The sequence below is a fragment of the Poecile atricapillus genome, chromosome 11 (genome assembly GCF_030490865.1).
Source record: "Poecile atricapillus isolate bPoeAtr1 chromosome 11, bPoeAtr1.hap1, whole genome shotgun sequence".
Lineage (NCBI taxonomy): Eukaryota > Metazoa > Chordata > Aves > Passeriformes > Paridae > Poecile > Poecile atricapillus.
Window position 1 is genome coordinate 6,160,875 of NC_081259.1, and position 13,524 is coordinate 6,174,398.

The 13,524-nt window shown below is 51.6% G+C and overlaps 1 protein-coding gene across 1 annotated transcript in view; it reads right to left on the reverse strand.

The window, feature by feature from the left end:
* Positions 1-12,942, reverse strand: part of ST8SIA2 (ST8 alpha-N-acetyl-neuraminide alpha-2,8-sialyltransferase 2) — a 31,140-nt gene extending 18,198 nt beyond the window's left edge. The window contains exon 1 of the mRNA XM_058847289.1: positions 12,730-12,942. Coding sequence (XP_058703272.1) covers positions 12,730-12,827 — 98 coding nt within the window. The 5' untranslated portion in view covers positions 12,828-12,942. The remainder of the gene's footprint in view (positions 1-12,729) is intronic.
* Between the last annotated feature and the right edge of the window lie 582 nt (positions 12,943-13,524).

Consider the following 13,524-nt stretch of genomic DNA (forward strand, 5'->3'; position numbering starts at 1 on the left):
AGCCTCCACATTAATGGGGTTCACGGTGGGGTGTGGGAGCAGGCTGGATTAGTGTGCAAACCACGCACCTGCTCAGAGACGTCTCCTCTGGAGGAGCCTTCCAAATGGGATTCACACTCCTTCACACTTGCTGTAGGACAGACAAAGCTTAGAGAAATAAATGGGTTTTTTTTCCCTGAATACATGCTTGTTCACATGTGAAAAGCAAAAACGTAAATTAGGATGTAGAGAAGACTATTCCCTAGGTGTCAGTTCCTACCTCATCCATGTTTTGTGGCTACAGCAGGAAGGATTCAGAGCATCACAACCTATTATTCAAATGCATTTATCCAGTCTGGCTTTACATGCCCGCAGCGACAGGTCTGTGTGCCTCCTCCTGGAACTAAGGCAGGTCTTGGGGCTGGAGATGCTGGATGTGAGGAAGACAACCCACCTCTCCCAGCTGCCTGTGTGCAGCCTGGTGGGGAAGGGGACTGGTGCCAGCTGAGGACCCCCTCAAGGACAGTGCCAGGGGTTACTCCTTCCCCCTCACACACTGTGAAAAGCAAAAATATTCCAATGCAGACAGAGGCACAACGGGTTCTGCTGTCATAAATGAACATGGAGGGGGCAGCTTACTGGTGGAGGAGAGCAAGGCTCTGCTAACCATCTTCCCATGGCACTGGGATCACTGCTCTGCTGGCCAGCAGCAGACACGATGCTCTCAAGGACACCTGAGATGCTGGCAAAGCCACTGCTCCCTGTGCCAGGTTAGGTTTCCCTCTCCAGGACAGGTAGACTGCCCAGAGCTGAGACATGATACTTTGCTGAAGGTCTGAGCTGGTTCACTGGATCTTAAAATGCTCGAAACTCTCAGTTCTTTTGGTGCTCTGTGTGCCATGCTACAGCTTCAGGGTGTTTTTCCTACAATCTCACTTTGTACAGTGGAGGACAACGTGAGCTGTAGGATGCTGTGGGGTGTGTGATGCCTGTCCAGCCATCCTGCTCAGCTCAGCCCACTGGTGGGTCCCAGACAGACAAACCAGCTGCTCAAAACACCAGCAGCAGAGCCAAGCACAGTATTTCCCAAGGTCTGCCATACTTTGTTACCAACACAGGCAAGCTGGTACCCCTGTATGCCTTCACTTCCCCCCACCTGGGAAGAGGAAAACATTTAGAAATGGATGGTACTAATTAAAAAACACATGTTAGAAACAAAACAAAAAAACAAAAATTCCCCATGAACCAAAAAAAAACCCAGTCCATTTTATTATACCTTCCTGACCTGGAGTTTCAAATCTCTTGGCTTCCAAAGGCAAAGACCAACCTCGATTAAAATAGCACAGATAGCATTGATTTTGAAAAGCTTTCTAGTGCTACACTGTGTTTGGACTGAATTGCCTTATTAATCTAGTTGTTATCAGTTTCATTGTATAGCCAGCTCCACAAAGTACCAACCTGCTTCCTAATCCTATTATTTACAAAACATTTTTCTTTGGGCTTCTGTTGGGATGTTTTCCAGTGATAAGTTGCATCTATATGTGCTAATGCCATCTTACTGACTTATGCCATCTTTTCTCATTTTCCCTGAGATTTTCAAGCTGCATTGCCACTATCTAAGATATTATATAGGTCAAAATGTTCTGTGCTCAGATGTAAAGTGACACTGATTCATATATCAGAGGACGTAAAAGAAAAAATTTCTTATGGTTCAGGACCAAATTTTCTTGGATGAATAATTTGTGACAAATCAGGTATGCAAAGACTCTTCTATTCACCCCATGAATGGGCCTGTTTAGGGTTTTTGCTTCCCTTTTCATCGTTTCTTAAATGCTTCTCTTAATTGTTGCTAGGTAAGTTTGGTCTCGCTTCGAGCCACTTCGATACGTGAAATCAAAGCTGCTTTGACTGAGCAAGTAGGTCACAGAGCCTCGTTGGGTGAGCAGATCTCTACGAGCAGACTTGATATGTCCATGTTCCCAGGCTCACAAACTAGAAAATGTGTTTTCCATGGGTATTTCACAATGCCCACCCCCGAGTCCTGCTTCCCCCCAGCATTAGGGGCCGGCGATACACATGGGAAATGGGCACGAGAAGCAGGAACTGACTGGAAATTTCAGCCATACCCAACCACCCATTTCATAGCTCATGGAATGATTTGGGTTGAAAAGGACCCTAAAGATCATCTTGTTCCAATCCTCCTGCATTTAACAGGAAGAATTTGTGAAGCTCATTCCTGGTGGAACAAAACCTCTGCCTCTTCCTGACCTTGGGCACCCAAGTCCTCCCCTTCTCCCTCCTCCGCATAAAAGTTAGATAATAGCTCCTTGGGGGATTATTAAGCTGAATTTATCCACCTGAATTCCCCAGGAATAGAGTTCAGAGTGCCACAGTTTTTACCTGAGGGGTTCAAAAGACTAACACCTCCTAATTAGGTTTTCACAACCTGCTTTCATGTTAGGTGCATTTCACGATCCTTGTTTTACAGCTGGGACACTGTGGGTGAAGTGGCTTGGCCCTTAACACCAAAAAATGAGTTCCACAAGCCAGGAGTAGGCACTGTGAGCTTCTAGCAGCCCTGTCCTCTTGAAAATGCTGCTCTTTACTTGCTGAGAGTGGGAATGGCTTTTGCTGGGTGAGAGGGCTCAGAGGACCACAGGAATTGATCTGCAAGGGTTTCACTGGCCCAAAAAGCAGAGGCAGCCAATAGTCTCCTGAGATGGCTGCAGACTGTGCCCCTTAAGGCAGTCAGTATCTATTAAAAAAAAAAATTAAAAAAAATCACCACCTATATTTACTTTGCTCTTTAAGGACTGCTCTGATGTTTTCCTCAAGACCCGAACTGCAATTTTCTATCTGAAGAGCACCTGATCATGATGCCAGGCCTGGCTAGCGACCACCCACCCACAGTCACTGTTCTCCCAACCCAGGGGATTTCCCTGAGGCAGCCAGGTGTGGAGGGGATGTGGAGTGGGATGTTCACAGCCTTTCTGCAGGTTGTAGCCAGACCCAGTCACCGTAACTAACAGTTCTGGGGGAAAGGAGACACTGCCCAGCCACTGGAAATGAAGGATACAGACGGCCCTGCTCCTCCCAAACCTTAGAGATTTGCTCCTGCTGATGCTCACAGTGCTGTGAAATGTGGATCAGGACACTGGCTTCAAAACCCTTCCTCCCTCTTCCCTGAAGTTCAGGGTTTGTGTTGAGAGCAGCAGGACAGCAAATGCACTCCAGGGCTTTTGGGGAAAAATGGTCACATTTCCAAGTTGTCTATGAAAGAGAAATAATTGGCTTCCAAATGCCAACCTGTCCAGCCCTACCCTGCAGGGTGAACAAGCAAAGGTGTCCCAAGAGCCAAAAGTGAGAAGTAACTGAGCTCAGAATCCAACATGGATTCCTTGGAGATTGTGTTCTGGTTTTCCATCAACACATCAGAGTGTGTTTGAAAACATGGAAAAGGACACATTAATTGATAAGTCCCTTTATGGGCTTCTGACTAGACACTCAAGTGGTTACTGTGGAGTTTAGGTCAAAATCCACCATATCCATCAAATGCTCTGCTGTCCCAGGAAAGACAAATTCAAAGAGGAAGGGCTGGTTAGCTCCACATGTAAATCAATTTACAAATCAGAATCGAAAGCCAAAGCTAGATAAGAAGTGATGGGATCAGAGATGCATTTCTGAACCTTGAGATTCTGCACTCAAACAGTCCATTGTGCACTCTCCTGGCACTGTCCCCTCTCCAGGAATGCTGCTCTTCCAGGCTCCAGCATCATCTCATCTTCCTGCATCCCATCTCATTAAATACTGGGAGAAGCTGGGATATCAGACCCTTGCAGGCCATTCCTGTGACATTTCACCAGTTGTTTTGGAGGCTCTCTCATTCTGGGATGTGGAAGAGACTGTGATGAAGAGAAGTGGTAGTTTCTGGGTGGTAGCTGTGGTTCTTGCACTCCCCAGGAAAGCAAGGGATTAATTGGGAAGACATTTCCAAAGCAGTTGTCTGCTAGGACAGAAGATCCTGCAATACATTTTGATGAGATGTTCAAAATCGCACTTCAGTATGTTTAAAAAAATCTCTCTTGATTATATTGTCACAGCTTGGCAGCCCAAGTGTCAAAAACTTCCTAAATATCAGGTGCTACTTTTAGTGTTCCAAGCTTAATTCTATCAAGTCATACAATTGAATTTGGGAAAGTGTGCCCATATTATGGCTTTCAGAAACATCAGCTGTCCAGCTGGGGTCCCAGTGCAGGTCTGGTGATGAGGAGCAGCCAGGCTGGCAGTACAGCACCTTCCAGCAAGCACCACTGAGGCACCAGCCAAGGGCCTCCCTGCTGCTCCTGGCACTTGCCACAGGAAATGCACATCTGTCAGCCCCATGCAAAGCAGCCTTGTAAATTGGGTCCCCTCTTCCCACACCCCAATCCCACCTCCATAACACCACCCATCCTGCAGGCTCCTTCCCAAGGACCACAAGGGGCTGGGAAGTGGTGCTCAGCATCCCTGCCTGCCAGGTGGTGACAGTGGCTTCACAGCAGCTCCTGAGTAAATGTGAGCAGGGTTTGACCCTGACATCTCTGTCTGGCTGCGAGTCACGGTCTGTAATCACTGCCAGTGTCTGCTGAGGACACGACGGAATGAAGACACATGAGTTTGCAAAACAGACATCTATTGCTTACTAAGGAACATGCCAATTAGTCTGAAACACTTATGAGACAAAACCAGTGACAAATCAGCAGGAATGATGCAGCTCTGACAACAAATGGACACGAGGCAATGGGAGAGATGTCCGCGGCAACCTGTCATCAGGACACTGCTGGGGATCACTCTGCACTGCGGTCACCAAGTCCCTGTCCCTGCCTTGAGCTCTGGGCCCAATGCAGTATGAGCTTTTCCCGAGCCAGAAAAGTGTCTCTCACACCTGTGGAGTGTCAGCTCTCACATCCACATGCATTTGCCATAAAAACAGCATGGCCTGACTCAATCACCTCAAGATGCTCTTGTTCTATCACTGCTCTAAAGACAAAATACTCACAGGGCTCAAAGGTCATACATTTCCCCTCTCCCTGTCCTGCATACTGGCAGGACCTTATTCCCTCCTTCATCTTTAAAACATCATTCCTGGTATCAGCTCTTTTTCCCTGGCTGTGTTAATGAAATAGCCAGCAAAGAAACAGACATTGAAGCAGGCGAAAAGGATCCACGAGGAGCTTGGGACTGAGCAGTGTGTGTGTGTATTTTGTATATGTTTGTGTAATTTATTTTCTTTCCTTTCTCTTCTTTCCCTTCTGGAAGGGAGAAGGTAAAAACCCCAAGAGTCCACGGAAGATCTAGAAAGTAGCTGAGACAAAAGCCTCACTGCTTACAAAACATGTCTACACTATACATATGTTCTAATTTTTTCTGCTCTCAGAGCAGAGCTCTCAGGGAGCACAAACAGCATCAGGCTTGCAGCAGAACCTGTCGCCCTGAGCCTCTGTGTCCCAGAAGCCAGAAATCCCAGTGGCTCCTGCAGCATCTTGGGTGCCACATACCTTGGGAAATGGTACAACATGAAACATTATCATATGGGGCCGTGGGCCCTTGGGCTCATCCTCCTACAACCCGTCTCTTTTCCCAGTGATCTGTGCAGCATACTGGAATATTGAAAGTCTCATGTGGTTTCTTCTTTCACTGTTGATGTGGAAGCTGAGGACCTCTCCTGGGCAGAGGCACCCTCCTGGGGCAGCTCTTCGGTATGAGCATCCTCAAAATAACATCTGCAGCCTACACAAAGAGGGCTGGAAGTGCTTGGGTGAGAGCTACACCCCACAGCCAGCAACACAGCCATCCCAGGACCTTCAGAGGGATGCACACCCCAGACCACAATGTGGAGCTGCCAAACACTGGGAAGTCCATGCTGGTTTCAGAGGCTGACCTCCCCTCTCCTCCCCTGCTCACAAAGCTACACTGTGGAAATCCAGGCAGCAGTAAGAAGTTCAATGACCCACTGAGCAGCTGCTGGTTGCCAGTTGAGTGTGCTGCTGTGTCTGAAAAGATGCTGGAGATGCCTCACGACGATGCTCAACCTTTGCAGGGGAAACATGGCCCCTGCTGTAACCACTGGCTGAGAGTGATATTCCTGAAGGTGCTGGCTGGAGGTGCCAGGTCAGAGAGCAAGAACCATCCTTGGATTCAGAGCTGCCAGTGATTCCTGGAGCCCACTGTGATGCTGTTTGACTGAGGATGCCTGGAGACAGCACTCCAAAACTGTGGCAAAATGTGCTTTTCAAAGCAGCCCTGCCTATGGAGAGCACTGAACAGGGAGGGACAGTGTGCTCAGCACAAAGAATTTCTGCATGCAATTACAAGGACCTGATTTGCAATAACAAGAAATATTCAGACTCAAGTTGGGAAAGAGCTCTCACTCCACACCACTGTCACTGCTCTGGCGGGTTTCAGCAGTGCTGTGCCCGTTTCCTTGGATCAGTCCTTTCACTTCCCAATTGGAGCCAATTCTGCTGCTGTTGATAAAGATGCATCTCCCAAGGCCGCCACCACCATCAAGGCTGCTGCCAGCCAAGACAAGGATTTACAGTGGAAATGTGAAGAAAAAGGAGCTGTAAAGATACTCTCCTTTTTTCCTTTTCCTTTTCCTTTCTATTGCATTTCAAGGGACTGAGAAGATGACACCTGTCTGGTCTGCAGTGGTGTTTGTTGAAGGACGCCTGAAACTCTGCATCTCCAGTGAATTTACTTTACCAGGGAACTTCCTTGTTTGCTAAGGCAACTGGGGATGGAAGCCAGAGAAAAGGCAAAGTAATTATTGTCTAATTCTGTACCTTAGGCTTATTTCTTGCTGCTGAGGATGACCCAGGCCCAGGGCAAAGAAATGTGGTAGGCAATTATAAGAAGTCTGGTTTGGAACAAGGGGTTTTTACAACAACAGAACTACATAGGTTAAAAATATCCTTTAAGATCACTGAGTCCAGCAGTCAACCCAAAACTGCTAAGTCCAGCATGAAAACATGTTCCTAAGTTCCACCTCAACATATCTTTTAAATACCTCCAGGGATCATGCCTCCACCACTTCCCAGGCAGTTGTGCCAATGCTTGTCAGACCTCTCAGTGAAGAACTTTTTCCTACTATCCAATCTAAACCTCCTCTGGTGCTACTTGAGGCCATTTCCTCTTGTCTTATCACTAGGACAGCCTAAAAGCCCGAGGAAAGATAAAGGCGCTCCCGCTAAATGCTTTTCCTGGAAGATCAAAAGCCCATCTGCCCTGCAAGAGAACACCGACCCCCTGAGTTCATCCATGCCTGGGGAAGGCTGGGAGGGATCAGCAGCAGGATCTGCTGTGTCACTGCTGGCCCTGGTCCCAGAGGAGCAGCCACGGCACTGCTGAGGCTGAATCTCTGAACTCACCGTTAGCTGCTCAACAAGCCTTCGCTAAATGAGCCAACACTCGCAACTCCTCCTTCTCTGCTGGGACAGAAAGGTTTCCTCTGCCTTCCCGACTGGAATTGTGCACTTGCAGGGTTAGAGGTGGGACACCAAAGCCCACCTGGGTAAAAAGGAAACTTGAAGCCCTACTGGGAACTGCTTTGTTTGTCTTCATTGCTCCAGTCATGTGAACTGGCCTGGCTACAGCATCCAAGAAAGGCTGGTTGGTGATTTGCATCCTCCTACCACAGCTCTCCTCACCAGCAAGGTCAGAAATTTCCTCCTCGGGAATCTTGCAAGCTGCTGAAAACCAGTACTGAACTGTGGAGTAACTTTTCAACAGAAGTATTGGAAATCCCTTAGCACTGGCTTTTCTTTCTTTGTTCCACTGGCTTGCTTGGGGATCTGCAAGTGCTTTCCATCCTGCTGCTCCCAGCCCTCCCTGCAGGTACCACTGCTCCCACCATTCCCTCAGAGCTCAGCTTAAGGAAACAAGCTGTGGACATTCATCTCCCTCAGCCTGCTCCAGGCAGGAGCACAGGGGTTTGGATATGTTTTTGTGGCAGCCTGCCCTGCCCCTGCAGGGCTGCAGGAGGGGAGGGAGTGTTTCATGGGGAGGAGAGGGAGCTCTGCAGCCAACCTGAAATCGGCTGCTTGTGCTCAGAAGAGCTGCAATCAAAGCCTACCCCGAGTATTTTCTTACTCAAATCAGTGCTCCAGCACTGCTTTTATTTTCCAGCCTGATGTGTCACAGAGCTTTTATTAGAGCCCTGCCATACCCAAGGAGTACAAAGGTCCCCTTTGGCTCCATTTACATGAATACTTCCAGGATGTCTGCTGGCTCCTGTCCTGCCAAGAGCTATTCCTCCTCCAGCCCAACCTGGATAATTGTTGGCCTGTGCACACCCACTGTGTGAGCGCACAAAAGCGCTTGTTAGCAGAATGCAGCGCTTTCTCCAGCAAAACTTTCTGGTGAAGAGCAAATCTTAAGCAAAGACTAACTCTGGGCTGGGCACAGTAAATCACAGCCTGGAAGACATAAGCAGGACATTTATACCCCATGGACCAACCCTGACAAGAAGTGTTACGACTACAGCCTGCTGATAGCAAGTGCAGCAGCCCCCATGAAGGACACAAAATCTCTCCCCGAGCCTTTGAAAGGCAGGCGTTAGAAAAGGGCACATGAGGAAAAAGTGGCGATTTACTGACAAGCTCCCAGGCAGGCAGGCCAGCAATATCAGCGACTCCTATTCGTCACTTAGGGAGAGCAGAATATAATTCCTCTTGTAATCAGGATGGAAAGGCATGTGGTCTGGGCAAGCTAGGGAAAAGGTTGACTTATATTAAGACCAACCCATTACCAAGTGTCAAGTGCTCCCTAAGATGGCTCAGACGCTAATTCGAGAAGTCACCTGGTGGCAGCGGGTCACCAGCTCCCTCTACAGACAATCAGGACACAGCCGGACCCCTGCAGAACTGCAATAGCAGGCGCAGAGTAACAAAGAGAGTCCCCTTCAACCGGAGCAGAATTTTCCTCCTCATCACCGGCGATAATCATCCCACTCGGTGCCAAGTCCTTTGTTGTCCCCTGCGGGGACAGGTCCGTCCCGCTGCCCCATCCCGGCGCGGATGAAGAAATGGCTGCGATGGCACCAGCGCTCCCCAAGACACGGGAGCGTGTCTTTTGTTTCCTGCCAGCCAAACAAAGAGCGGGAGCTGTGCATGGAAACACAGGCGCCACCGGGCTGCAGGAAAAGTTCAGCAGCCTGGAACCAGCTGGCTGTTCGGAAACAAAAGTGCCAAGACCGCTCACCACAACAATACTTCACCGAGCAGCACACGCCGGGGAGCGGGGCGAGCGTGTCCCTGCCCGCCAGCATCCCAGCAGCATCCCAGCAGCACCCCAGCAGCATCCCAGCAGCACCCCAGCAGCATCCCAGCAGCATCCCAGCAGCACCCCAGCAGCATCCCAGCAGCATCCCAGCAGCATCCCAGCAGCACCCCAGCAGCATCCCACAGCCCCGAGACCCACCCGTAGGGGACACGGGCAGCCAGTGACACGGATGTAGCAGGGGAAAACCCGCACACAGGGGTGGCTGCAGGGTGGGAAGAACGGGCTAAGCAAGAGCGATGCAGCATCAGGAGAGAGAAACTGCTGAATTTTCATCCTTGCCCCAACACCTCTTTGTTTCAGCATCTCCTGGCTGTCGGAGGTGGTATAAGGATGTCTAGAGGAGTGAGATGGGACTGCTTAAGGCACAAACATCTTTCTCAGAAGCCTCTGGCAGGCAGAGCAGCTCCAGCTGCCCTCGGCTCCTATCTCCCTTCACCTGCGACGCGGGGAACTCACTGTCCAGAGAAACAGCATGGGTTTGGGTTTTTTGTCCTTTTGCCAGTAGTGTTACATTCTCTCTTACTTTTTACCTACTGAACGTTTTGTATTTTCTTTCTGAAATTTCTCAGTGTTTGCAGGTGAGAGAAATCTGTTCCCCCCCACTCCCACCTGTATGAGGCACGTTCTTCCAAAGACAATCCAAATCACAGGCAGGGGGCAGGGTACGTGTAAAAGTGGGCAAGCTGTTCGCTCCTCACAATAATTAGAGAGTGTTTCGATGCCAAGGAAAAAGAATAAAAGAATTGCACCTGCCTATGTTTCCCAGCCCCCCTCAGTGCCACCAGCCTGCCAGGGGAGAGGTGGCAGCTCCTTCCTTCCCTGCTGCACTGACCGAAGCGAGCGTGGTCTGGGGGTGTGAAGGAGGATGCTGAGCCACACAATACAACAGCCAAATATTCCTGATTCCTTTGGGAGAAAGCTGCACAAACATGCAGCATCTCCCAAACCTCTCATGGAGAGGAGCTGCTCCCTCCTGGACACACAGAGAGCTCCTGGAAAACTTTGGAAGGGTTTCTTCTCTACACTGCTGTGCACTTTTGCTGTCACACAGTTCCCTTTACCTACAGGACATGTTAACAAAAAATGCTATTATGTGCCTCCCACAGTTGAAAACCCTCTATCATCCCCTGACCTGCTGCAGACCAGGCACTCTGCTTTTCCATGTCACCACAGCAATACATTTCAGCCAGGTCAGAGCACCCTGCTCACCATCCCTGGCATCATGGCAGCACACAGGGATGAAGTGCCCACTGTGCCAGGCTCCTCTGCAAGGTGAGCAGTGTTCGGACCCTTATTGTGTTTGGGATGCAGGAGCTCATCAAACACGAAACACTCCAGAGATAGAATGAGGAAAAGTGGGTGGCAGAGGGCAAAGCCAAAGAAAGGTTCAGTTTGCCAGACTTCATGATTAAAAAATATGTAAATTATACAGCAGGGTCCCACCTTTGCTCTGTTTATCCCCGTACGGGAAGCACAGCTGATGTGGGGACTGATCTGTGAAAGGTTTGGTGATCATGTGTACCAGAGGGCATGGGACACAGGACCCTCCTTCACCCCCTGGGGCAGGGTGCTCCTCTCTGCCAGTTCCCTCCTGCACTACCATTTCTGATGCTGTGTGGAACAAGCTGCTCACTGTTCCTACAGAACTCATCTGACCCTGCTGCCGTCTCTGCCGCCGCACCGCTTGGCAGTACTTCCTTGGAGGAACTACAGCAACAAACTCAGATGCCAGGGTTTGGAGATAAGCAGCCAGCAAACAGCCAATTTCCATACAATGTACAGAAAAGAGAGGAGAAAAAAGACACAATACTGGGAATCCCTAATGAACCAGGGTGAAAAACAGGACAAGTAAGTAACAAAACAGAATAGATTTTCAATAAGGGCACAGCAAGTTCTAGTGGGTAGATCTAGCAGATAGGGGAGGAGAGAGAAGAAAGAGCAGAAGCCAGAAAAGGAGATGGGAAGAAAGCAAGGGGATCAGAGCAGCCTGTCCAATGGGGAGGATGCATCAGAAGATTTTAATTTCCTTTATTATTATATAGATAGTGCCAGCTCATTGCAGAACAAGTCATCCACCCAGGTAACCCACAGTCTGGTGCTGGATGTTTCCGGACAAGGCTACTGACCTTTAAACACTTCTTGCCTGTGGCACCCAGCATAACATAACAATGAAACAATAAACAAACATCAGTGCATTTCATTTATCATCTCATCAAGGTGTTTGTTTTGGTGTAACACAGTGGACAAAGCCAGCTGGTCCCAAACACAAAGACCTTGGTGTTACTTGGGCGCCCCGAGTGCACACCGCATTACCAAAATTATTTGGTTTTCCACATTGCTGTAGCAAGTTCCTCAAGTTAATGCAAACCTTCCTCTCTGCATTTGTTCCTCTCATCCCCTAAATTTCCAAGCAGACCTCATGGATAGGGTTTATGGGGTGGGAAGGGTGTTTCTCCTCAGACTGAGAGGCTTCTTTAGCCCCTGCCATATGTGGCACCTGCAGGTAAACACCGACCATGACAGTGATCAGTAAGGGGTGATCAGGAAGCCTCTAATGCATCCCACAGGGTTAACACCAGTGGTTTAAGCTCTCTGCTCCATCACCCCAATCCAACTGATCCTTCTCCTATCCCACAGACTGGTTCCTTACCCACCTGCAGACTGCTCCATTATCCATCACTCCCATCAGCGTGGTGCCCTCTCCACCACACCCATCTGGACCAGCAGAGGCACCTAAGCCCCTCTGGCTGCAACTTGCCCCAGCATCCCTGGCCAGCAGACCACTCACACCAATATCCCACTTAGGGACCTGCTCCATCCATCCATCAGCACCTGAGCATTGCCCGTGCCAAAATCCCTCTCTCCAGACCAGGATCCACTCTAATATTTCTAACTAGACTGGTACCCACTCCAGCATCCTTATCCAGACCTGTACCTGATAGAGCATCCCTGGACTGGTACCTCAGCCTCTCTAAAAGGATCTCCCCATCTCTAATGGGAGCGGTACCTGCTCCAGCATCCCCACCCGGACCAGTGCCTCAGTGTCTGTAACGGGGCAGTACCTGCTCTGGCATCCCCATCCGGACAGGTATCTCAGCATCCCCACTGGGACCGTTATCACCGCATCTCTGGCGGGATCCAGCCCGCAGCCCTGCCCGGCCCGGTGCGGCTGCCCCCGGCCCCGTGCCCGGTGCTGCCCCGTCCTGCCCGGCGGCGGCCGGTCCCGCCCGGGGCTGCCAGCGGCCCCGCCGAGCTGCGCGGGAGCGTAGCGCGCTCCCTTCCCACTTGGGCACGGCGCAAACCGGGAGAGCCGGAGACAAAGAAACTGTCCGGGCGCCCGCCCCCTCCTCCGCCGCCGCCTCCTCCTCGCCGGTCCCCGGCACCGCTCCGCTCCGCGCCCCTTCCTCCGCGCGGGGACGGGGGATTTACCCGCTCTCCTCCTCGATCTCCGAGATATCGGCGAAGATGAGGAAACCGACGAGCAGCGTGAGCAGCGCCAGCGTCCAGCCCCGGCACGGCAGCGGCATGGCTCCGGGGCTGGGCCGGGCTGGGCCGCTCCGCGCCGCTCCGCGGGGTGCGGAGCCCGGCGCCGCGTCCCGGCTCGGCGCCGCCGCCGCCCGGCGGGGCCGCTCCGCCCCTCGGCGCCCCCGGCCCGCCCCGCCGGCGCGGGGAGGCTGCGGAGGGGCGGGGAGGGGGCGCTCGGGGCGGGCTCGGCCCCGCCGCCCCCCGCCGCTAAAGTTTGCGGCGCGTCCCCGCGGCCCGCGCGTCCCGCAGCGCCCGCACCGCGGCCCGGGGGCGAGCGCGGGGGGCCGGGAGCCGCCTCCTCCGCCGCGCCCTGCGAGCCCCCCGGCAGCCCCCGGCAGCCCCCGGCAGCCCCCGGCAGCCCCCCGCAGCCCCCGGCAGCCCCCGGCAGCCCCCGGCAGTGGGCTGCGGTCCGCGCCGCTGTGGTGTCCCCTCCCCTGCGCCCACCGCGCGGTGTGGCGGGGTCGCTCCTGGCCGGGGAGGGGATGGGCACGGCGCAGGCGGGGCGGCTTCTCCCCGAAAGGACAAAAACTGTAATAAAATCACACGACGGGAACTCCCGCGCGCGGTGCGGCGGCTGTACCTTCTCCTCCCTTGCGAGGGACGGGCAATAACAGAGGTTTTGGCATGGAAAACACTCGGTTAAAAAAAAAGGGAAAGAAAAAAAATAAAGCTGAATAACTCATCGCACCCAGTTCTATT